The 23,364-nt window shown below is 41.3% G+C and overlaps 1 protein-coding gene across 3 annotated transcripts in view; it reads left to right on the forward strand.

Annotated features, from left to right (window-relative positions):
• Positions 1 to 5,243, forward strand: part of tmem104 (transmembrane protein 104) — a 113,437-nt gene extending 108,194 nt beyond the window's left edge. For all 3 annotated transcript variants that reach the window (XM_060901643.1, XM_060901642.1, XM_060901644.1), the window contains one exon: positions 1,658 to 5,243. In XM_060901643.1, coding sequence (XP_060757626.1) covers positions 1,658 to 2,424 — 767 coding nt within the window. In that variant the 3' untranslated portion in view covers positions 2,425 to 5,243. The remainder of the gene's footprint in view (positions 1 to 1,657) is intronic.
• The last annotated feature ends 18,121 nt before the right edge of the window (positions 5,244 to 23,364 follow it).

Consider the following 23,364-nt stretch of genomic DNA (forward strand, 5'->3'; position numbering starts at 1 on the left):
ATCCGTATATTGTCTCTGCGTGATCTGTCCTCCAAATCAGCTACCTTGTCCTCCAGAGTGGCACATCGTACCGTTAGCTTGTCCACTGAGGCAGAGAGACGGCCATCTACCTCAGTCAAGCGGCTTTTGCTCGTTTCCATATGCTCCATACACTTTGAGGTGTCAGCCTGAATGGTTAACATCTCGCTCTGAAATTCTGACAGTTGTTCAGCCACCATAGCCTGTGTTTTAGCTGAAAGTTGAGCTACCATGTCATCCACAAACTTGGGGATAGCTTCCTTAATGGCATCTGCCATTGCTAGCTTAACTAGCTTAGCGAATTCTTTGCTGTCGACAGAACGAGTATTTGCCTGCACTTGAGCTTGTTTGGCAGATCGCGTCTTTGATGATGCCGCCATCACTATCTATCTAGTAAGAAACTTTGACCAAAAGTACAGGTATGTGGTAAAAATATGAAAATTTCTGTGGCGTCGTGGCTCAGTCGACTAAGGCGCCATACCATAAATCTGGGGACCCGGGTTCGATTCGGACCCGAGGTCATTTCCCGATCCCTCCCCGTCTCTCTCCAGCTCATTTCTTGTCTCTACACTGTCCTATCCAATAAAGGTGAAAAAAGCCCCCCCCAAAAAATCTTTAAAAAAAAAAAAAAATGAAAATTTCAGGGGGAACTACAGAGCTGCGGTGAAAAACTACCACATCCCTCGCGTCGGTCACGTGACTCCCAAGCTGGAAGTTTTGCTTGTTTTGATAGCAGTCAGGAAAGTTTGAAGAAAGTAGGCAGTAATCGTCATTTAAACTCGTTTTTGTGCAATATTTCATTTGGTGGAATAAATGTGACACGAGATGCCGAGGACACCTGGCTGACACTTCACGTTTTGAAGTCCAGCACAAGTCTCGTGAAGATCGCACGGGTAAGCGACGCCTGCCGTGGACCAAACGAACGAAATTCAACGTGGCTAAAAACCGAACAGGCCGATAAGTATAATATTTAATTGCAATTAGTTGCCACTACGAGTCACGATATAAGGTTACTAAAACGTAATTGAATAACACGTTAATGAAGAAATAAAGCAAGTTTAAAAATGACTTCAGTTCTCCTTTAAGTATTTCAGAAACTGTTGATCTCCTGGGATTTTCATACACACATCTCTAGAGTTTACATAGAATGGGGCAAAAAAAAATAAAGAAAAAACTTCCAGTAAGCTGCCGTTCTGAGGTTGGAAGTGTCTTGATTCGAGAGGTCAGATGAGACGGGAAAGCTGTGGTAACCATTCTTCCCAATCGTGGTGAACAGAAAAGCATCTCGTAATGCGGAACACACTGAACCTTGAGGCAGATGGGTCACAACAGCAGATGATCACGTCAGGTTCTACTCCTGTCAGACAAAAAGAGGAGCCTAAAATACATTTGGCACAGACTCGCCAAAACTGAAGATGGGGGGGGGGGGACCAGATGTTTTTCCTTCAATTGTCCTGTTTTGGTGACCCTTTGGGGCCACAGAGGTTTCATTTTCCACCTTCTGATGTTTATGAATATTAACTGAAGCTCTTGACCTGTATCGGTATGATTTTATTGTGCTACTGATGCACGATTTGTATATTATTATGTTTATAACGTTGCTTAAAAGTCATCCTTTTGATCTCTGTTTATCTTTCAGCTTTCACCATGATGATAATCCTGGCGCTGATCCGTATCTCCAAGGGTCATGGTGAGGGCAATCCTCCGGTGGCACAGCTCCGCGGTGTTCCTAACCTCTTTGGCGTGTGCGTGTACTCCTTCATGTGCCAGCACTCACTGCCCTCTCTGATAACGCCCATCTCAGACAAACGGAGAATGAGTGTGCTGCTCCCGTCGGAATATGTGCTCATCCTGGCCTTCTACCTTCTGCTTTCCTTTACAGCCATCTTCTGCTTCAAGAGCTCACTGCTGCGGGATATGTACACGCTAAATTTCACCTATGACTGTGACCTTCTGGGTGTGGCCGCCCTGCGCTACTTTTTAGGGCTATTCCCCGTCTTCACAATCAGCACGAACTTCCCTATAATCGCAGTCACACTACGCAATAACTGGAAGACACTCTTCCATCGAGATGGAGGCACTTACCCATGGGTAGTGGACCGCATTGTGTTTCCCTTGATTACCTTGGTGCCACCTGTTGTGGTGGCATTTTGTACTCATGATCTAGAGTCTCTTGTGGGCATCACTGGAGCCTACGCGGGCACAGGCATTCAGTACATCATTCCTGCTGCTCTGGTGTTCTTTAGTCGGCGCCACCTAGAGCCTGTGTTTGGAAGAGAGGTGCAGAATAAGCACAGGTCTCCGTTCCGCCACACATTTTGGGTTATATTTGTGGTAATTTGGGCAACTTCCTGCCTGATGTTTGTCACAGCTAATATCATACTGACAGTAGAAAACAAGAACTAAACACGTTTCTTTTACAGTACCAGTCAAAAATTTGGACACCTAATTAATTAAATGTTTTTTCTTTATTTGTATTAATTAAAAAAGACTTCATGATATTAACGGACTGTCGTTTCTCTTTACTTTTCACAGAAACTATTCACATGACCAACAGCAAAATAAAATATAAAGCTAGACACATGACAGTCGTCACATAGCTCACCAATATGTTAACAAGAATGCTATGGGGTATTCGTTAATGTCACCCTTAGTTCAGTTGTACTGGATTATAATGTAATATTTTGGCTTCTTGGCAAGAAATTCCAATAAGTTCAGCTACAAAAGCTTTCTAACTAGTGATCATTTCCATAATGTACAGTACCAGTCAAAAGTTTGGACACCCCTAGTTCAATGGTTTTTTGTTTTTTTTTTCCCTCTTTATTAATAAAGACACTTAAGACTTGAAGTAACGATGGATGTCGTTTCTCTTTACTTAGTTGAGCGGCTCTTGACATAGTATGGAATAGGGTTATTTACTATGTATTTTTATTATTTACTATTTACCGTTTGGTCTCAAATGCACTAAGAAGGCAAGAAATTGCACTCATTAATTATTGACTTGGCACACCTGTTCATTGAAACGCGTTCCAGGTGACTACCTCATGAGGCTGGTTAAGGTAATGCCAATAGTGTGCAAAGCGTCAAGGTAAACTCTGGCTACTTTTGAAGAATCTAAAATATGGAACTTATTAACAGTGTTGTTTTGCTTACCATATGTTCCATGTGTTATTTCGTAGTACTGATGTCTTCAGTATTGCTCTGCAATGTAGAAAATGGTCAAAGTACAGAAAAACCTCGGAGCACGCATGTCCAATCTTTTGACTGGTACGGTCCATTTACCAGTATTTTTGTTTTGTTCAGTAATTAAAGCTGTACGGGTTTGTTACAGAATTAATTACTCTTTTGCACTGTAAGAAGGAGCTGGTTTCTGTTTAACTTGGTTGAATCTGGAAAGGGAGCAAAATCATGTTTAATTCGGCGCAAGAATGAATATTGTTGACTCGTCTGCAAAAGGACTCTCAAATATTTTTGGATTGTAGGTTAATTTGAAGTTTAATCTGCTTTAGACACCCCATTTTCACTGCAACAGTTTCCAACTTTTCCGAACCTCAGTCAGGCTTCTGAAGTCAACAGTTTTATTATTACTTTTAGCCTTTTCTTGTTTTTGTTCTTTGTGAGACCTTTTTAGATTTTTTTTTCTGGTCACGATTGCAAATTGTTAGAGATAATGAGATTTTTTTTTTTTTTAATTTAATTTTATAAACCAAAACGAAACAGCCGCATGCACCTTACCATGGACTGAACTGTGGCTGGAGCAAAACAAATCAGGGATGATTAGTCTTTCATGGCTGGCATTTTCAATGTTCCTAACTTGGGTGTCCTCATCGGTGAATCATGACTTGGTTTGTGCAGCATAGCCGACGGATTTACTGAAAGCTGCAGTTTAGTCGAGACTCCTCGAGCAGACTGCTGCGGGCACTGAGAGACTTCCATGCTTGCTCCGTGTTCGTTTACTCTCTAAACACAACCTGAGGTTCCTGATTGGAGACTGCGTGTTTTGGGGGTTGGACCTGCATCGAGGCTGTGCTTGTAGGACTGGGACAGCTGTCTGTTTTTAGAAGTACTGCACCTTACGTCTCCATTATTCACTGTGTGGCTTCAGTGTTTAATCACTTTATCATCGCACTGCTTGCTTGACTTTTCTTCGAATCTAAATGTGAATACGATTTTTTTTTTTTTAATTATTATTATTCCTTCCTTGAACAATTGTTTTTGGTCATGATCAAGTTTATCAACATTTGCTACAAATGAGATGTTTGGGGATATCCCCCCCTTCTTTCTTTCTTTACCTCTTGAACAGTGTTTGATTTTCAGCTATCCTCAAACCCACCTCAGAACTTCATAAGAGAGAGTTGGAGAGGAAAGAGGCTTCAATCAGGCTTCTCTGAGAGGAGTTAGATCAAAAAGTTTGAGAGATGGATCTAGTCAGCATTAAGACCTCTGCTTCATACTGAAAGGGGTACAGCAGAGCATTTCTTTAAATGAATTTGTATTTTTGTCATTCCAGCCCCAAAGCTTTTAACAGGCAGTGAAAGTGGTACCTCAGGATTCCTTCAGTTACTGAGCTTGTGCGCAATCCTGTATTGTAGCTGTTAACATGTCAACATCTCGTTACTTTGTCACTGTTCTCATTAAATTATTTTCCTGAGTTTTCTTCAAAAGTATGCGAACGGACTGACTGATCATGGCAGCCATGTCTGGTACTGTTAAATGACTGCTGCTCTCTGTGAGAGTGCTCGCCTGCTCAGAGGAAAAAGTGAAGCAGCCTCAAAAGCATGACTACCATCACCTGCTTGGGTTTTTACACCTGTTAATTTTCAGCCTGGAATTATTCAGCTGAAAATTTCCCTGCCAAGTTCGTTTTCTTTTTACAGTGAAGAGAAGCAGGGACAAACGGGTTTTTTTTTAAAAATATGGCTGTCCTAATCGTGGACTTTGAGGTCGGTTTTGGAGTGCAATAAAAAGGGATTGCGGCTTTGATCATGTTCACATCCAAGTAAATATTTAATTAACAAATGAAGTTCATAAACGGACATGATTAATGCAAAGCATAAAGGACTGACGTAAAAATGTGCCTTTCTTCCAGAGTTTTTATCTTCTCTTTATAGGGATGGTGGTCTCTTTGTCCTTTAAATACTGTCAGATAACCTGCATGTAAACTACTTTGTGATTTGACAATCAGTGTCTCTTCTAAATAAACTTCTAAATGCTTTCTATCAAAATGTGTATAACTTGTACGGTTTCTGTTTGTCCTCTGTTTAATAGGTTGCTCAGGAAGATATTTGATGTAGTCAGGAAAAGGTCACTGGGGCACTGCATTTAATCTTGAATTACACTACATCACTTTAAAATGTGTCAGTCTGTCTCAAACACACCATTTTCCCCCTAATATTTTATCTCTCAATTTGAGATTTATCTCTCTCTAATCCAAGTAATCTTGTTCTCATCTATATATCTCCTCTGATCTGTCTAGCCAATTTAGCAATCATGTATATAATATAAATAAAATCTGTGTTCTAGTCGAGTCACTAAACCTCGAGTCCGAGTCTAGTCTCAAGTCCTCAGTGGTAGAGTTTACTATTGATCCGATCTGAGAACAAGACTCCAACCGCACCATTTGACGGTGGCTGTTTCAGCGCCATTAACATTAGTTTGTTCCTGAACATGACGTATGAACAGGTGAATGTGCATTCTCTTTGTCAGGGAGTGCGAAGTATTCTGTCAGAGATGTCTGGGAGATGGACGTAAGTGCAGAAAGTGTGTTTATTAAGAAGACGGGTCAACAATCCAGAAAGGCAGGCAAAATTGTCAGACAGGTAATGGGTCAAGTGAGGCACAAACAGGCTATTGTAGACTCGGCAGAATCAAAGACGAGAAACAGGAGATCAGGAACCCAGGAAAACGAACAAGGAAATAAGGCTAGGTAATGTGTCAGCAATGCAACAATACTTCGCAAAGTGCGTGCGTTTTCAGTTTTTATATAGGTGCGCTGATTGCACCTTAATCCTGTGCAGGTGTGAGTTGTTTACTGTGCGCGCGAGTGTCAGCTTGGCATGCGCGCTGTCCGAAGCGCACCCGAGAATCTATTTGATGTATGCGCCAAGGCTGCAGGTGTGACACTTGCACGAAATTAGTGCAAAAATTAATGGAGCTATAAATATCTTGTACCAAATTATTATGGCATGTTACAAAAAAAAAAAATCTGAGCGTCTCCAATTTACGAGTCTGAATGCAGTTAATGCACGAGTCTGAGTCGAAGTCATCAGTGCTCAAGTCATGAGTCCTTAAAATTAGGGCCCAAGTTGGACTCGATTTCTGGACTCGAGTACTACAAGCCTGATGTGTATGTATACACCCACACACACCGAGATCTGTCTAATCTATATCTCAATCAAATATAGCTATCTCAGGTAATTAATCTCTATTGAATACAGCTATCTAATCTATATCAATCTATTTCTCTCTAATCGGTCACTCTATCGAATTTGTATCTATGTAATTTCTTTTTCCCCCTCATTATTTTTATATAACTACCATTTATGTGGACTTCTTTTTTTGAACAGGCAAAACAATTTTACCATCTGCTCTGTCAAATTTTGTACGATTTTTAAATTGTTAAATGGCTGTTCAGATCCCATCCATTATTTTCATATTTATAACCACCTGCTGTGTGTGCTTGCAGCTGTCTTTTGTCATGTTCTCCCCCCCCCCCCCCCCCCATGTTTCTTATTTATTTATTTTTTGCATAAAGACATTGGCATCTCCCTTAAGCCTGTTACAAAGCTTCCCTTTTTATGACCTCACACATCTTTCTTTTTACTGTCGACATAAAACCTTCAGTGGAATTTCATTTCTGTCACACGTGTTGGCAACATAATTTAATTCCCCTCTGGCCTTTGGGGTGTGTGTGTGTGTGTGTGTGGAGGCTTGTAATTGGAAATTAAAACTTTGTGCTGCTTAATTTATTCACAGCAAATTAAATAAGCTGTGATATTTATGCTGTGTTTTGATGGAAGGGTGAATGTGAAGCTAGCAAAACCCACAGTCTTAATGGATTAGACTGCCTTAAATCGAATAAAATGTGTTTTTATGGCTCCTTGTCATACTGTAGTATTGAGTCACGTGATGTAGTGAAATAAATCTGCATTTGGGACCCCAGCAGCCGTCTATTGGGCCTCTATCACTCCGTTGTCCACTCAGTTGTGCAATTTATCTCCATTAAGGTACAAATGCCACAAGGGCAAAAGAGAAGCGTTTGACTTTAAATGTTTTTGTGCACCATTGAGAATGGAGTTATTCTGCACACGAAGTGTAGGTAAAGGTCACCTCGACTTGGCTAAAAATACTGCTGCGTTACCTTTATCAAAGTAATTGACCTCTTAATTGCACGTCATTCTCTTAACATACACCTTCACCTGCTTAAATGGCTCTTTCTTTTGTTGACTGAATGAAAGGAATATTGATTTGTAACTGCTACACAAACCAAGTTTAATACAGTGCAGCATGTACCCGCAACACTGCTTACTCAGTCAGACCTTTATGAATGGTGTTTGCAGCTCATGTGTCATCATCGTAGGTGTTTTGATACAAATGGTCCTTTCGAAGCTCAAGTTTGAGTCAAATTAGAGCTTGGCAGTCAGGCGTGAGTAAGCACCCTGTTTTTTATTTAAAGAACAGGGATCTATCCGTCTGCTCTTCACAGCATGTTTGTCGAAGTGCATCATGGCATGAACAAAGGAAATTCTTGAGGACATCAGAAAAAGACTGGAAAAGGTTACAAAACCATCTGTAAAGATTTTGGACTCCACAGTGAGACTGATGAAGGAAATTCCAGATTGCTGTTACCCTCTTCAGGAGTGATTTTGACAAAGATCACTCCAAGAACAAGGTATGTAATAGACTGTGAGGTCATAAAGGACCCCAGGGTAACTTCTCAGCAACTGAAGGCCTCTCTCACATTGGCTAATGTTAAAGTTCATGAGTTCACCATCAGCAGAACACTGAACAACAATGGTGTGCATGGCAGGGTTGCAAGGAGAAAGCTACTGCTCTCCAAAAAGAACATTGCTGCCTCTCTACAGTTTGCTAAAGATCATGGGGGCAAGCCAGAAGGTTATTGGAAATGTTTTGTAGATGGAGGAGACCAAAATAGAACTTTTTGGTTTAAATGAGAAGCGTTATGTTTGGAGAAAGTAAAACACTGAATTCCAGCATAAGAACCTTATCCCATCTGTGAAACATGGTGGTGGTAGTATCATGGTTTGGGCTCGTTTTGCTGCATCTGGGCCAGGACGGCTTGCCATCATTGATGGAACAATGAATTCTGAATTATACCAGTGAATTCTAAAGGAAAATGTCAGGATATCTGTCCATGAACTGAATCTCAAGAGAAGGTAGGTCATGCAGCAAGCGTTACGTTGGAGAAAACGCCCTCATTCCGGCATTAGAATCTTATCCCAGCTGTGAAATATGAAGGTTGTAGTATCATAATGAATGAATTAACAGTTGGTGGTTTGGGCCTGTTAAGCTGCATCTGGACCAGGATGACTTGCCATCATTGATGGAACAAGTGAATTTTGGATTATTCCAGCGAATTCTAAAGGAAAATGTGCCTGTGAACATCTCATCTCATTATCTCTCGCCGCTTTATCCTGTTCTACAGGGTCGCAGGCAAGCTGGAGCCTATCCCAGCTGACTACGGGTGAAAGGCGGGGTACACCCTGGACAAGTTGCCAGGTCATCACAGGGCCGACACATAGACACAGACAACCATTCACACTCACATTCACACCTACAGTCAATTTAGAGTCACCAGTTAACCTAACCTGCATGTCTTTAGACTGTGGGGGAAACCGGAGCACCCGGAGGAAACCCACACGGACACAGGGAGACCATGCAAACTCCACACAGAAAGGCCCTCGCCGGCCATGGGGCTTGAACCCAGGATCTTCTTGCTGTGAGGCGACAGTGCTAACCACTACACCACCGTGCCACCGCCTGTGAACATCTGCCAGAGGAAACTGTGACCTGAGCACGTCTTGGACCACTCGGCCCCGACTTAAACATATAAAACTCTCAAGATGTTCATTGCTAGCAGAAACCAATATCTACAGAACTAAAAAAAAAAATCCATGACACCCTAGTTGCTTATGCTAATTTTAGTATTGGAGAACTAACTCTTTTTATTCAGCTTGGGGGGGGAGTAAAAAAGCAAAAGTGATTTTGCTACTTAACAAAAGCCCTAAACAGTCTTGTCACCCCAATAGTTTTGGCATAAGCCTTTCAGAAATCAGTTTGTACACTTATCAATGTGTTATGAATTTGTTCATCAAATAAGTGCTGAAAGTATTCAACGGATCATAATTGTAGAATAAGAGCAACAGTATGAGTTTGATGTGATTAAACTCGTACATAAAATCTCTCGTATTGTTCTGATTTGTCAAAGTTGGAGGTTTTACATGCTGCCCTCTGCTGTTTTATCCCTCTAGAGGTCAGAGAGTCTGCACTGCTGAGGTTGGTAATCTCTACCTGCTGAGGTGTCTGCATAAACGGGATGCTTTTATTCTTATCCCCGGCGGCCACTGATGGCTCCATTTAAGGATGATTTGCGCCGGAGTGAGGGATCAGGGCGGCTGGGGTTCGTCCCGTGGGGAGAGCGCTAATAGAGGCAGTGATTGCTCTGGGTCCACATTGCCCTTTTGTGCTGATACAGGGCTAGTGTTCCATAACCAAACCCCAAGCATGTGGGTGATGGACGTGTACTTGGTTTTGTCTATTACTTGGCACTCCATTGCACGGTAAGGCCTTTACACATCAAACCAGGTGCATTTACTTCTGTTTGTTTAACAGATGAATACAGTTCAGTTGGTGTGCAAAACTGTTCGTTACTCCTACGGCGAAGTACTATTTTTCTCTGTAAATTAACGATTTTACATCAAGAATTCTTGAAAATGCTAGGTAAACATTCAAGAGAACGTTTCAACATTATTGTTGAAGAAAATGCATATGCCTGTACTTTTTTTTTTTAAATAAAAGACTGAAACTTTAGACTGAATATCGTGATTTATGTCCTGTTGTTACTCCAACAATTCCAACACATCTGAAAACTGGACTTTAAGTGTCGCACTATGGCAAAGGGACATTATAAGGCATGTTCTTTTGAGTATCCTTGGGTTTATTTTTGAACTTTTCAAAGCATGAATGTTTGGTCGTCATTATCCCCTGCTTGCCAAAAGGCCTGAAGGGGGATTATGTCGTGGCGATGTCTGTCTGTCTCCGTCCATCCATCCCAGGAAGGGTGCTCACCTTCTGAAATCAACTCCTCTCACAATTTTTGGAGGAATTTCACCAAACTTGGCAAAAGGCTTTGTTATCCAGTATTGTCAGTAGTATGCATATTGTTATTTTGTTCAATTCAGTCGCATTTTACCAGAGGTACAGCCCTTGATTAACAGCCTTGTACTTTCACAATTTCATGAAGGTGTGCTTGCCTTCTGACATCAACTCCTCTCATGATTTTTGGACAAATTTCTCGAAGCTTGGCAAAAGGCCTTGTTATATGACGGTAATACGCATATTGCGATTTTAATTTCGTTTGTGAAAATTTTACCAGAGTTTTGACGCTTGATTAAATAACTTGTATGTTTGACAATTTCATGAGGGTGTCCGTTCTTCTGAAATCAACTCCTCTCACAATTTGTGGAGGAATTTCACCAAACTTGGCAAAAGGCTTTATTATATGACAGTTATACGCATATTGAAATATCGTTTAATTTAGGCAAATTTTTACCAGAGTTATGCCCTTGATTATTAACAAACTTGGGCAATTTCATCAAGGTGTGCTTGCTTTCTGAAATCAACTTCCCTCACAATTTTTATTATCCCCTGCTGGCTGAAAGGCCAAAAGGGGGATTATGTTGTGGCGATGTCTGTCTGTCCCAGGAAGGGTACTCGCCTTCTGAAATCAACTCCTCTCACAATTTTTGGAGGAATTTCACCAAACTTGGCAAAAGGCTTTGTTATCCAGTATGTCAGTAGTATGCATATTGTTATTTTGTTCAGTTCAGTCACATTTTACCAGAGGTACAGCCCTTGATTAACAACCTTGTACTTTCACAATTTCATGAAGGTGTGCTTGCCTTCTGACATCAACTCCTCTCACGATTTTTGGACAAATTTCTCGAAGCTTGGCAAAAGGCCTTGTTATATGACGGTAATACGCATATTGCGATTTTAATTTCGTTTGTGAAAATTTTACCAGAGTTTTGACGCTTGATTAAATAACTTGTATGTTTGACAATTTCATGAGGGTGTCCGTTCTTCTGAAATCAACTCCTCTCACAATTTGTGGAGGAATTTCACCAAACTTGGCAAAAGGCTTTATTATATGACAGTTATACGCATATTGAAATATCGTTTAATTTAGGCAAATTTTTACCAGTTATGCCCTTGATTATTAACAAACTTGGGCAATTTCATCAAGGTGTGCTTGCTTTCTGAAATCAACTTCCCTCACAATTTTTATTATCCCCTGCTGGCTGAAAGGCCAAAAGGGGGGATTATGTTGTGGCGATGTCTGTCCATCCCAGGAAGGGTACTCGCCTTCTGAAATCAACTCCTTTCACAATTTTTGGAGGAATTTCATGAAACTTGACCGGATTCTTTGTTCTGTTGATAAACGCATATTGCAATTTCATTCAATTCACTCGCATTTTACCAGAGTTATGGCCTAGTTTCCAGCGGGGGATATTGTGCTCTCAGAGCACTCTTGTTTATTCATCCTCTGTACAGTGGTCTTTATGGTTCTTTCAGATCATTCATGGTCTGACTTGCTGCTTCGTGATTACTGTTTCTATCATTTTGTTTTGAGCGCATTCACTCAGTGCTTAATGTTTAGTGACTTTTTTTTTTTATACTGCTGTATGATATTCGTTTCTGTTCACTTGCAGTGCTTGTACTGCTGTCAGCTTCTTTAACAGGATCTCCCTTTCCTCTACTGAATCTCCTCTGTTAGACTAATGCCATTACTAAAACGCATTATTTATTCCTTAATTCATCATCACTAGCATCTTTTTTTTTTTTTTTATCCAGGGTTGTAATGAATCCAGAGCCCATCCCAGGAACACTAGGCATGAGACGGGTACACTGGTCACTCACAGGGCGCCACCCGCACTCATTCACATCTATGGCCAATTTAGAGTCGGCAGTCCACCTACTGGGGTGTTTTTGGAAGGTGGGAGAAAACCCATAAGAAGAACATGTGAAACCCTGCACAGATAATGACCCGACTTCAGGATTGAATTCATGGACGCTGGAGCTGTGAGGTAGCAATGCCACTCCAAAATGCACTTTTGCCAAACCCGTTTGTTTTTGTTCTTTGGTCCCACATGTCCAGCTTTTGATCACCATGCAACATTCTATACCTAATACAAGTTATTCATAACATTGACATTTGACTTTAATAGGTTTCTGAATAGCAGGGTTTGTGCAGTTATTAAATTATTCCTTCACTCAACCTTGTGATTTCATTAACAGCCAATTTTTACAGTCCAGACTCTGGAAGCAGAGGAGATTATGCATATTGGAATTTAATGTGTAAATGAAGAGGGAGATTGAGGCCAAATTGGTGCTACACTTTAAGAGAGTGCAACAGAGCAGTTAATCATTCAGTGTTTGGCACTGACACTGTTGGCAAGCGGGAGATCCTGGCATTGCTTCTCAGCAAAGTGACATGTGGAATGCTCCTATTACAGTTTATGAACAGAACCATTCATGTAAATTTATATAAACATGTCAGGTGAGAAGTGGAATGATGAACAGTTACAATTTTAAAAGGATAAATGTAAACGAACGGGGGGGGAGAGGTAACAATTTGAGTGCTTGAAAAATCATGGATAAAACGTTGCATCGCTATCATTAGGATTCAATATGATATTTAACAGTTATTCCATGAAATCGAGTCATACATGAGCTGATAGCCGGCTATAAGCCACGTACAACGAGTGAGTGGAATAACTTTTTTTTTTTTTCTATCCACACTCACTGGATTTTGAGAAATGGAGCATTTTTATTTTTTGCAAATTTGATGAATAAAAACTTTATACAAAATGTCTAACAATCATTTCAGCTTAGAATGTAAAACCAGCAAAATGGTGGGAGCAATTTGTGGAAAAAAAAATATGTTCTTACCATCAATTTTTTTTTATTCCATGTTTTGTTGCTTTTTTTTGTATTTTTGGGGGTTTTGTTTTTGAGTAGAGTTTTTATTTCATCCTCAGCTGGTTCAACAACACACTCCGCCATTTTCTTCTTCTTTAGGTTTTTTTTTGGTAGTTGGCAAACCAACTTATTAAAGGTGCATTACCACCACTGACTGGGCTGGAGTGTGGAATAGGAGATTTTTTTTTTTTGGGGGGGGGGGGGGGGGGACTATATTCTTTTAGCTATTTCTGTTTCTTTGAAACAATTGATAAAGTAATTTATCTGACATGTGTGTCACCATTTTGTTTTTCTCTACTCATGGTATATGAAAGAAAGAAAGCACAGCTTTATTCATCACACACTTGTGAAATTTCCCCTCTGCATTTAACCCATCTGAAGCAGTGAACACACACATGCGCGCACACACACACAGCCAGAGCAGTGGGCAGCCATGCCAACAGCGCCCGGGGAGCAGTTGGGAGTGAGGTGCCTTGCTCAATAGCCCAAGGCTGTCCCATATTAACCTAACCGCATGTCTTTGGACTGTGGGGGGAAACTGGAGCACCCAGAGGAAACCCACGCAGACACAGGGAGAACATGCAAACTCCACACAGAAAGGACCTTGCTGGCCGCTGGGTTCGAACCCAGAACCTTCTTGCTGTGAGGCGACCGTACTAACCACTACACTGATATCCTAGTAGTAGAGTAGCCAATCAGTGTGTGATTGCTCATATCCAGTGAATGTGGATAGAATAATGTAATTTATATGTACTAAAGTCTATATACTGTGCTAGCTATAAAGCAAATCATACTGTGAATGTACACTGACCAAAACTTCCAACACAACACTCAAGTTTATTACGATACATGCCATTTTCTCATGATAGATTTTAACAATACACAATAAATATCGGGCGGCACGGTGGTGTAGTGGTTAGCGCTGTCACCTCACAGCAAGAAAGTCCGCGTTCGAGCCCCGTGGCCGGCGAGGGCCTTTCTGTGCGGAGTTTGCATGTTCTCCCCGTGTCCGCGTGGGTTTCCTCCGGGTGCTCCGGTTTCCCCCACAGTCCAAAGACATGCAGGTTAGGTTAACTGGTGACTCTAAATTGACCGTAGGTGTAAATGGTTCTGTGTCTGTGTGTCAGCCCTGTGATGATCTGGCGACTTGTCCAGGGTGTACCCCGCCTTTCGCCTGTAGTCAGCTGGGATAGGCTCCAGCTTGCCTGCGACCCTGTGGAACAGGATAAAGTGGCTAGAGATAATGAGATGAGATGAGACAATAAATATCAAGGTTTAACTCAAATACACCATTTTGGAGTCATGAATGAAAAACAAATTAGTCCCGGTTTGAAATTCATAATGTCAAATCAGAGTTATTCTGGATCATCAAAGTCAGTATCTTGTATGGCCACCTCTGGCGTCACACACAGCCTAAATTCTCCTATGTATTTAGTCGATCAGTAGCCGGATTTCAGCCTATGTAATGCGTTCCCATTCCTCACGAAGTGCCTGGCACGACTGTAGGATTGTGAAGGGTTCTGGATCACGCCTTCTCACTCGACGATCCAGAATATTCCATAGGTGCTCTATAGGGTTTAAACCTGGGGAAAAAACAGGCCAGTCAAGACACTGAACATTGTTCTGCCTCAGGTATTCCTGACGGACTCTGGCGACATGTGGTCTCGTGTTATCCTGTTGCAGCGTTAGGCGGTAGCGAGTCACCAGTGGAACTGCGACAGGGACCAAAATGTCATCACGGTAATGGGCTGCATTGAGGTTTCCATCGATTGAAAATGAGCTCAGTCTTGTCTGCTGCTTATTCCAGCCCACACCATGACAGCTGGTCCACCTCAGCGGTCATGCTCTAGGACATTAGCGTCAGCATAACGTTCCCGTCGCCTACGCCAAACATGCACTCTGCCATCAGCAACACTCAACTTAAACCTCGATTTGTCAGAAAACAGGACCCTGTTCCACCTGAGCACATTCCAGCCCAAATGTGCCCTTGCCTATTCTAGACGGACACGGCAACGAGCAGGAGTCAACACCAGACCACGACTGGGACGTCGGTTGTGCAATCCGGCTTCACGCAAGTGACTGCGTACTGTTTGGTTGCTGAGCCTGTTCTGGTGATGACCTCTGGTCTGTGCAGCAGTGACTGTAGCTGGCAGGAAGCGATTGTGATGGTGCTGGAAACGAATATGGCGGTCCTGCTTGAGGGGTGGTGACACGTGGTCTGGGAGCACATGGTTGGTCGTTAGTGCTTTCTGTGTCATTGTACCAACTCCAGAGATGCAAAATGGTCGACACGTTGATGCCCAGAGCCCTTGCAACCCATCTTTGTGACATTCCGCCAACAAGCATACCGATGGCTCTTTCTCGCTGATTTTGACATAGTCGTGCCATGGTCGAACATTGCACCAGTATAATGCCAGTGAGTATTTAAATTGCTGTGGCTATTTATTGACCAAGTTTAAGAAGGATTGGTCAATTGGTGTGTGGTTTTTTTTCTTTCTGTACTTTTTTCTGTCTGTACTATGAAAGCTAAGTCGAACCGGAGTCAAATTCCTCATGTGTGTAACATACCTGGCAATAAAGTGCTTCTGATTCAATGAGTTCTGCTCAACCTGAGTGGAGTCGCAAACTTCTAAACAATGTGCATTCAAGTGGAACAAACTGCCCATACAACAAAATAAAAACAATCTTATGAGCTTTTAAGGTGTAGTTCAAAATTTGAAGTGTTGCGTTGGAAGTTTTGGTCAGTGTACAAAAATGCTGACGAAAGCCCTGATGGTTCAGTTTCTAAAGTTCAGGTTTTTCATATTAGTTGGAACGAATTCATAAAAGTACCAGAACCACCACAGGGTTTAAGAAAATTTATGCCCAGGGTTATGTCCATCTCATCCTGGATAATCTCATTTGGATACTGTAGAGTTGTATGAAAGAACTGATTTTGTAATCATAAAGACTGTCTCGTGCTATCCTTTCAATACACTCCGTACTGTTTTGACTTCATAGTACACAGTTGTAGATGTATGATTTATAATCTGGTGTCACCCAGAAAAAGACGGGTTCTCTTTTGAATATGGTTCCCGTCAAGGGGTATTCGTCTTCCTCTGACTTGCTCTATAGGGACCTAAATTTACATCTAGATTCCTTCTAGCAGAGGTTGGGAAAGTATAGGATTCCAACTCGCTCATTTTCAGACTGGGGGGGACGATAGAAATTCGAGAAATGTATTGGAAAAAGTATGCACATTATGGATATTGGTACTCTAGATGGCCAAATGTATATGGACACCTGACCAGTCATACCCATATGTGTTTTTTGAACATCCGATGATTTTTATCCCACATTCATCCACAGTAAGGGTCTCAGGCACTGATGTTGGATGAGGAAGCCTGGAGAGCACAGTCTGCATTCTAATTCATCCCATAGGTATTCAGTTCTCTGTGCAGGCCGCTTGAGTTTTTCCACTCCAACCTCAGCAAACCATGTCTTTATGGTGCTCACTTTGTGCTCAGGGGCATTGTCATGCTGGAACAGGTTTGGGCCGCTCCGTTCCAGTGAAGGGAAATTGCACTGCTATGGAATACAAAGATATTCTAGACAATTGTGTGTTTTCTCAACATTATGGTAACAGTTTGAGGAAGGACCACAGATGGAAGTGATGATCAAGTGTCCACAGACTTTTGGCTGTATAATGTATATTTTGTCAAAGAAAAATCCATAACATTTGATGATGTAAGTGACTTGGTTTTAGACACTTTCTGATTTTCTGTATGAACACAGCCCTGATAATGCATATCTAAACTGGATGCGTCTGTGAAGGTTCTGTCATCCAGGTCATTGTAAACCGTAGGTGCTAAAGAAGGCACCTGGACTTGCTTGAAATTCTTGAAAATTCATTGAGCACCTACGATCTAAACTGGATAATAAAACGATTTCCTATTGCATAGTAATACAGCGAATGACCTTTAAAATTATGAAGAAAACTGAACATGAACAGTCTGGGGAAAAAATCAACCTCTAAAAAGTCTTGAAAAGGTTTGATTTATTTTTCCCAAGGAAAGACACCAGTATGACCAGAAATTATGAAAAACAAGCAAAGGAGAACAAGAGAACTTGTATTTATTGTTCTATTAATGCACAGTTTAAATACAGTGAAACTGTTAAAACTGTTTTTTGTGTGGTTTTGGAACTTCCATATCACAAAGTATATAGTCATATAATCATACTCAATCCCCTGCTCCTCCAAATACATCTCTATAGTGCATTATTACAGTTTCCTCCCTCCCAAATGGAACAGTGACAGGATCTACGCCTCACTTTCCTCTCTTCTTTACACCTGGCATTCTTATCATGCTGATTAGGAAGTGAGTCGATCAGATCCCTCCAAGTGTCTCTCATCTCACCTCCACAGTGAAATCATATTGTGATCATCATGCCACATCTGCAAGATCCTAAGTATGTGAGTAAAAATTAAGATGGACACACTGTAGTGGTTAGCACTGTCGCCTCACAGCAAGAAGGTTCTGGGTTCGAGCCCAGCAGCCGGCAGGGGCCTTTCTGTGCGGAGTTTGCATGTTCTCCCCGTGTCTGCGTGGGTTTCCTCCAGGTGCTCCGGTTTCCCTCACAGTCCAAAGACATGTGGTTAGGTTAACATGGGGCAGCCTTGGGCTGAAGTGCCTTTGAGCAAAGCCCCTAACCCCCAACTGCTGTAGCATAGCCGCCCACTGCTCTGGGTGTGTGTGCATGTTCACTGCTTCATATGGGTTAAATGCAGACGACAAATTTCACTATGCTTGAGTGTGCATGTGACAGGCTTCTTCTTCTTCATTTACTTTCTACTCACATACTCTATTGATCAATAGATACAACTGTTGGATGAATATTCTCCTGATGTCTGCCAAATATTTATGTCCATCATTAGCTTAAGGATGGCATTAAAACTAAGTGTTAGTAGTTCTTTGCAACAAACAAAGCTTGTGAGGCAATAGTGAGCGCACACAGTACAGCACCACACCAAAGACAATGTCTTTGTCCATGAAGTGGAAAATTATAAGAAAAAAAAATGAGGTCAAGGAAAATGGATCCCATTAAGATTTCAAATTGCGATTGGAAAATGACTCCTACTGAATCACTGTTTTCATGTTGTCATGGCTGAGAGAACAGACATTGGTTTGTATGACCTGAGATCTTTGATCATTTGTTTTCATCTTTTATGAAAACAAATGATCAAATATAATATATAATATAAATGTCCTGGGCTCCTCTTGTGTCATGTTCAGCTGTCTATTTTTGCTATTTTGCTGTCAGGATGCTCCGTGTGAAACACTGATCAAACTTTATGAGGATGCGAGGAGACAAATGCAGAGGTAGTAAAGAACCAGTTGTGCAGTATTTATCAGCGTAGAGAGGTGTGTTTTTAATTAAAATGTTGCTTTAATTAGAAATGTTGCTTTTTAAATAGTGTGAACTGTCATATTTTATGTCATGCCTGTGATACACAAATTTTATAGCAAAGAAAATGGTAGGCAAAAAAGCTGCTGATAGAAAGTGCTTTAAAAAAAAACAGTTTTACTATACAGTACAATGGTGCTTGAAAGTTTGTGAACCCTTTAGAATTTTTCTATATTTCTGCATAAATATGACCTAGAACATCATCAGATTTTCACACAAGTCCTAAAAAGAAAGAGAACCCAGTTAAACAAATGAGACAAAAGTATTATACTTAATCATTTATTTATTGAGGAAAATGATCCAATATTACATATCTATGAGTGGCAAAAGTATGCGAACCTCGAGGATTAGCAGTTAATTTGAAGGTGAAATTAGAGTCAGGTGTTTTCAATCAATGGGATGACAATCAGGTGTGAGTGGGCACCCTGTTTTATTTAAAGAACAGGGATCTATCAAAGTCTGAGCTTCACAACACATGTTTGTGGAAGTGTATCATGGCACGAACAAAGGAGATTTCTGAGGACCTCAGAAAAAGCATTGTTGATGCTCATCAGGCTGGAAAAGGTTACAAAACCATCTCTAAAGAGTTTGGATGCCACCAATCCACAGTCAGACAGATTGTGTACAAATGGAGGAAATTCAAGACCATTGTTACCCTCCCCAGCCGTGGTCGACCAACAAAGATCACTCCAAGAGCAAGGCGTGTAATAGTCGTCGAGGTCACAAAGGACCCCAGGGTAGCTTCTAAGCAACTGAAGGCCTTTCTCATATTGGCTAATGTTCATGAGTCCACCATCAGGAGAACACCGAGCAACAATGGTGTGCATGGCAGGGTTGCAAGGAGAAAGCCACTGCTCTCCAAAAAGAACATTGCTGCTCGTCTGCAGTTTGCTAAAGATCACGTGGACAAGCCAGAAGGCTATTGGAAAAATGTTTTGTGGACAGATGAGACCAAAATAGAACTTTTTGGTTTAAATGAGAAGCATTATGTTTGGAGAAAGGAAAACACTGCATTCCAGTATAAGAACCTTATCCCATCTGTGAAACATGGTGGTGGTAGTATCATGGTTTGGGCCTGTTTTGCTGCATCTGGGCCAGGACGGCTTGCCATCATTGATGGAACAATGAATTCTGAATTATACCAGTGAATTCTAAAGGAAAATGTCAGGACATCTGTCCATGAACTGAATCTCAAGAGAAAGTGGGTCATGCAGCAAGACAACGACCCTAAGCACACAAGTCGCTCTACCAAAGAATGGTTAAAGAAGAAGAAAGTTAATGTTTTGGAATGGCCAAGTCAAAGTCCTGACCTTAATCCAATGGAAATGTTGTGGAAGGACCTGAAGCGAGCAGTTCATGTGAGGAAACCCACCAACATCCCAGAGTTGAAGCTGTTCTGTACGGAGGAATGGGCTAAAATTCCTCCAAGCCGGTGTGCAGGACTGATCAACAGTTACCGGAAACATTTAGTTGCAGTTATTGCTGCACAAGGGGGTCACACCAGATACTGAAAGCAAAGGTTCACATACTTTTGCCACTCAGATATGTAATATTGGATTATTTTGCTCAATAATTAAATGACCAAGTATAATAATTTTGTCTCATTTGTTTAACTGGGTTCTCTTTATCTACTTTTAGGACTTGTGTGAAAATCTGATGATGTTTTAGGTCACATTTATGCAGAAATATAGAAAATTCTGGGCGGCACAGTGGTGTAGTGGTTAGCACTGTTGCCTCACAGCAAGAAGGTCCGGGTTCAAGCCCCGTGGCCGGCGAGGGCCTTTCTGTGCGGAGTTTGCATGTTCTCCCCATGTCTGCGTGGGTTTCCTCCGGGTGCTCCGGTTTCCCCCACAGTCCAAAGACATGCAGGTTAGGTTAACTGGTGACTCTAAATTGACCGTAGGTGTGAATGTGAGTGTGAATGGTTGTCTGAGTCTATGTGTCGGCCCTGTGATGACCTGGTGACTTGTCCAGGGTGTACCCCGCCTTTCTCCCATAGTCAGCTGGGATACACATTCCTTACATGGAATTACAAAAATTACAAAGAATTACAAAAAAAGTTAGTGTAGCTTTATGCTGTAATGTTGCACATGAAAAGGCTGTACTATGACCATAAAAGTGCACCAAAGATTCACCGAAAACACACAGAAAAGGTATGTCTGAAAGGCCTCAAGTCACGTACTGATTTTTGGTCACAGATAGTAAATTAGTTGTCTTTCACCAAGAAACAAAGGAACATCAGAAAGCATTAATTAAAATTAACAAACAGCTATTCAAGGCTCTTAAGCTTTCAATTACTAGCTTGCATGACAATAAATCAATATTTATTTTCAGGCTGTCAAAATACAAGCTGTTGGTAGTTATAAAGTCTGCTTTATTTTATTTTTTTTATTTTAATTGATTGAACGTTCTGGGAAGTTAGTGTTTAGTTTCACAGCAGAGTTTAGTTATTTTAGGAACAGCTTTAAACTCTATGTACATTATAACCAATTTAAATTTTAGTGAGTAGAAAGTAGGAGAGAGAAATAAATGGCATTCATATAAAGAGTACTCTCAATACACTATATGGTCAAAAATATGTGGGTCTTCCCCAACTTTTGCCATGAAGTTGGAAGCACACAATTGCACTAAACGTCTTTGTATGCTATAGCTTTATGATTTCCCTTCACTGGAAATAAGCGGCACAAACTGGTTCCAGCATGACAGTACCTCTGTAAACAAAGTAAGCTCCATGAAGACATGGCTTTCCAAGGTTGTAGTGGAAGAACTCATGTCTCCGCAGAGCCCTGATCTGACCCCCCTAGTACATCTTTTGCGATGAACTGGAATGTTGACTGCACCCCAGGCCTCCTCACCCAACATCAATGGCTGAATGAGCACAAATCCCCATAGCCATGCCTCAAAATCTAGTGGAAAGCCTTTCCAGAAGTGAGGAGGTGATTTTAATAGCAAAAGGGGACTAAATCTTAAATGAGATGTTCAACAAGCACATGTGAGTATGATTGTCCAGGTGTCTATATACTTTTAGCCACATAGTCTCATCTCGTCTCATTATCTCTAGCCGCTTTATCCTGTTCCACAGGGTCGCAGGCAAGCTGGAGCCTATCCCAGCTGACTACGGGCAAAAGGCGGGGTACACCCTGGACAAGTCGCCAGATCATCACAGGGCTAGCCACATACTGTAGTGTACCTGAAAATAAAGATTAATTTGTAATGGTATGTCCAAAATGTGATACTAGCATTAATTGCTTCTCGCTCTCATTTTATAGATAGATAGATAGATAGATAGATAGATAGATAGATAGATAGATAGATAGATAGATAGATAGATCTCACACACATACACGAGAGAGAGATATGACTCTGATCTCAGTGTTAAGGCTCCCTGTTGGGGCTGTAAGGCTGTCGAAACCTCTGTCCTTCATCCATCATGCGGCTCAAGAGCTCAGCTATGTGTCCAGAAAAAGCAGATTGACCAAAGACTGCAGATAATCAGCGACACAGACAATCCATCCTTACTATGAAATACATATATCTGCCACTGCCATATTTCTCATGCCACTTTCTTTAATGTATTCATTCTCGTTGGCTCCCCCCCGTTGCTTATGATGCAGGCGATTATTGTATAGTTCCAGTGGATTATATGCAGGAGAAGATTAACACACAACCTTCAAGAAATGCCTGAAGGCTTAGCTCTCCTGAGAATTACTGAGCACCGACAATAATAATAAAAACCAGCATTCTCACTGTGAGTGCATGTTTATACAGTATAGGCGTGTTTGCCTTTTTCTGTGTTGTTGCCTCTTCAGAAAATGGATGAGCTGTGTTACATGCCATTATGTGTATTAGTTTGCTGAAAGCTTGTAAGATTATAGCATCATATCATTCATACTATGACTCTCAACCCCTACACAGTACCTCAATGGCAAAGAGTGCAATGTAGACGTGATATTATATGGTTGAAATCTGTACAAATCTATTCTCATTGCAAATTCTGAACAGCTGACTATTGAGACACATCAGGTATTTCAGCCATGTTCCTAAATATTTTACACGGCTCCATCCATTCATTTTGGCATATCACTACAGTGACGTGGCCGCTCTGACAGCTTCAGCCATCAGCCTGTCTAGGGAACATTGCAGTCGTGGTTTCCCGTTGCCTTCTACTGGATTATTATAGAGGTTTTCTCTTCTCAACCATTCACACTCACACCTATGGACAATTTAGAGCCACCAATTAGCTTAACCTGCATGTCTTTGGACTGTGGGAGAAACCAGAGCACCCAGAGGAAACCCAGGGAGAACATGCACACCACACAGAAAGGCCTCCATCAGCCACTGGGCTCGAACCCAGAACCTTCTTGCTGTGAAGTGACTGTGCTAACCAGTTATGCCGCCATTTTACAGGGCTAATCTAAGAATAAAACTGCAGCAGGATGATGACAATGGATACTTGTCAATAATTATAGGAACAGTCCAAAGTTACCAAATTAAGCATGATTATATTAACAGAAGCAAAGGTATAAATTTGTATTAATTTATTTCAATTTAAACATTTTTTACACTAGCATTAAGCCAATGCAACATTTGGACAACAAAACCCAAATACACATATAACTTCTTTAAAATAAGTGTTGCCAGGCAAAACAAACCTCACCCCGCAGCACTTATTTTATACCT

The sequence above is a fragment of the Neoarius graeffei genome, chromosome 20 (assembly GCF_027579695.1).
Source record: "Neoarius graeffei isolate fNeoGra1 chromosome 20, fNeoGra1.pri, whole genome shotgun sequence".
Taxonomy (NCBI): domain Eukaryota; kingdom Metazoa; phylum Chordata; class Actinopteri; order Siluriformes; family Ariidae; genus Neoarius; species Neoarius graeffei.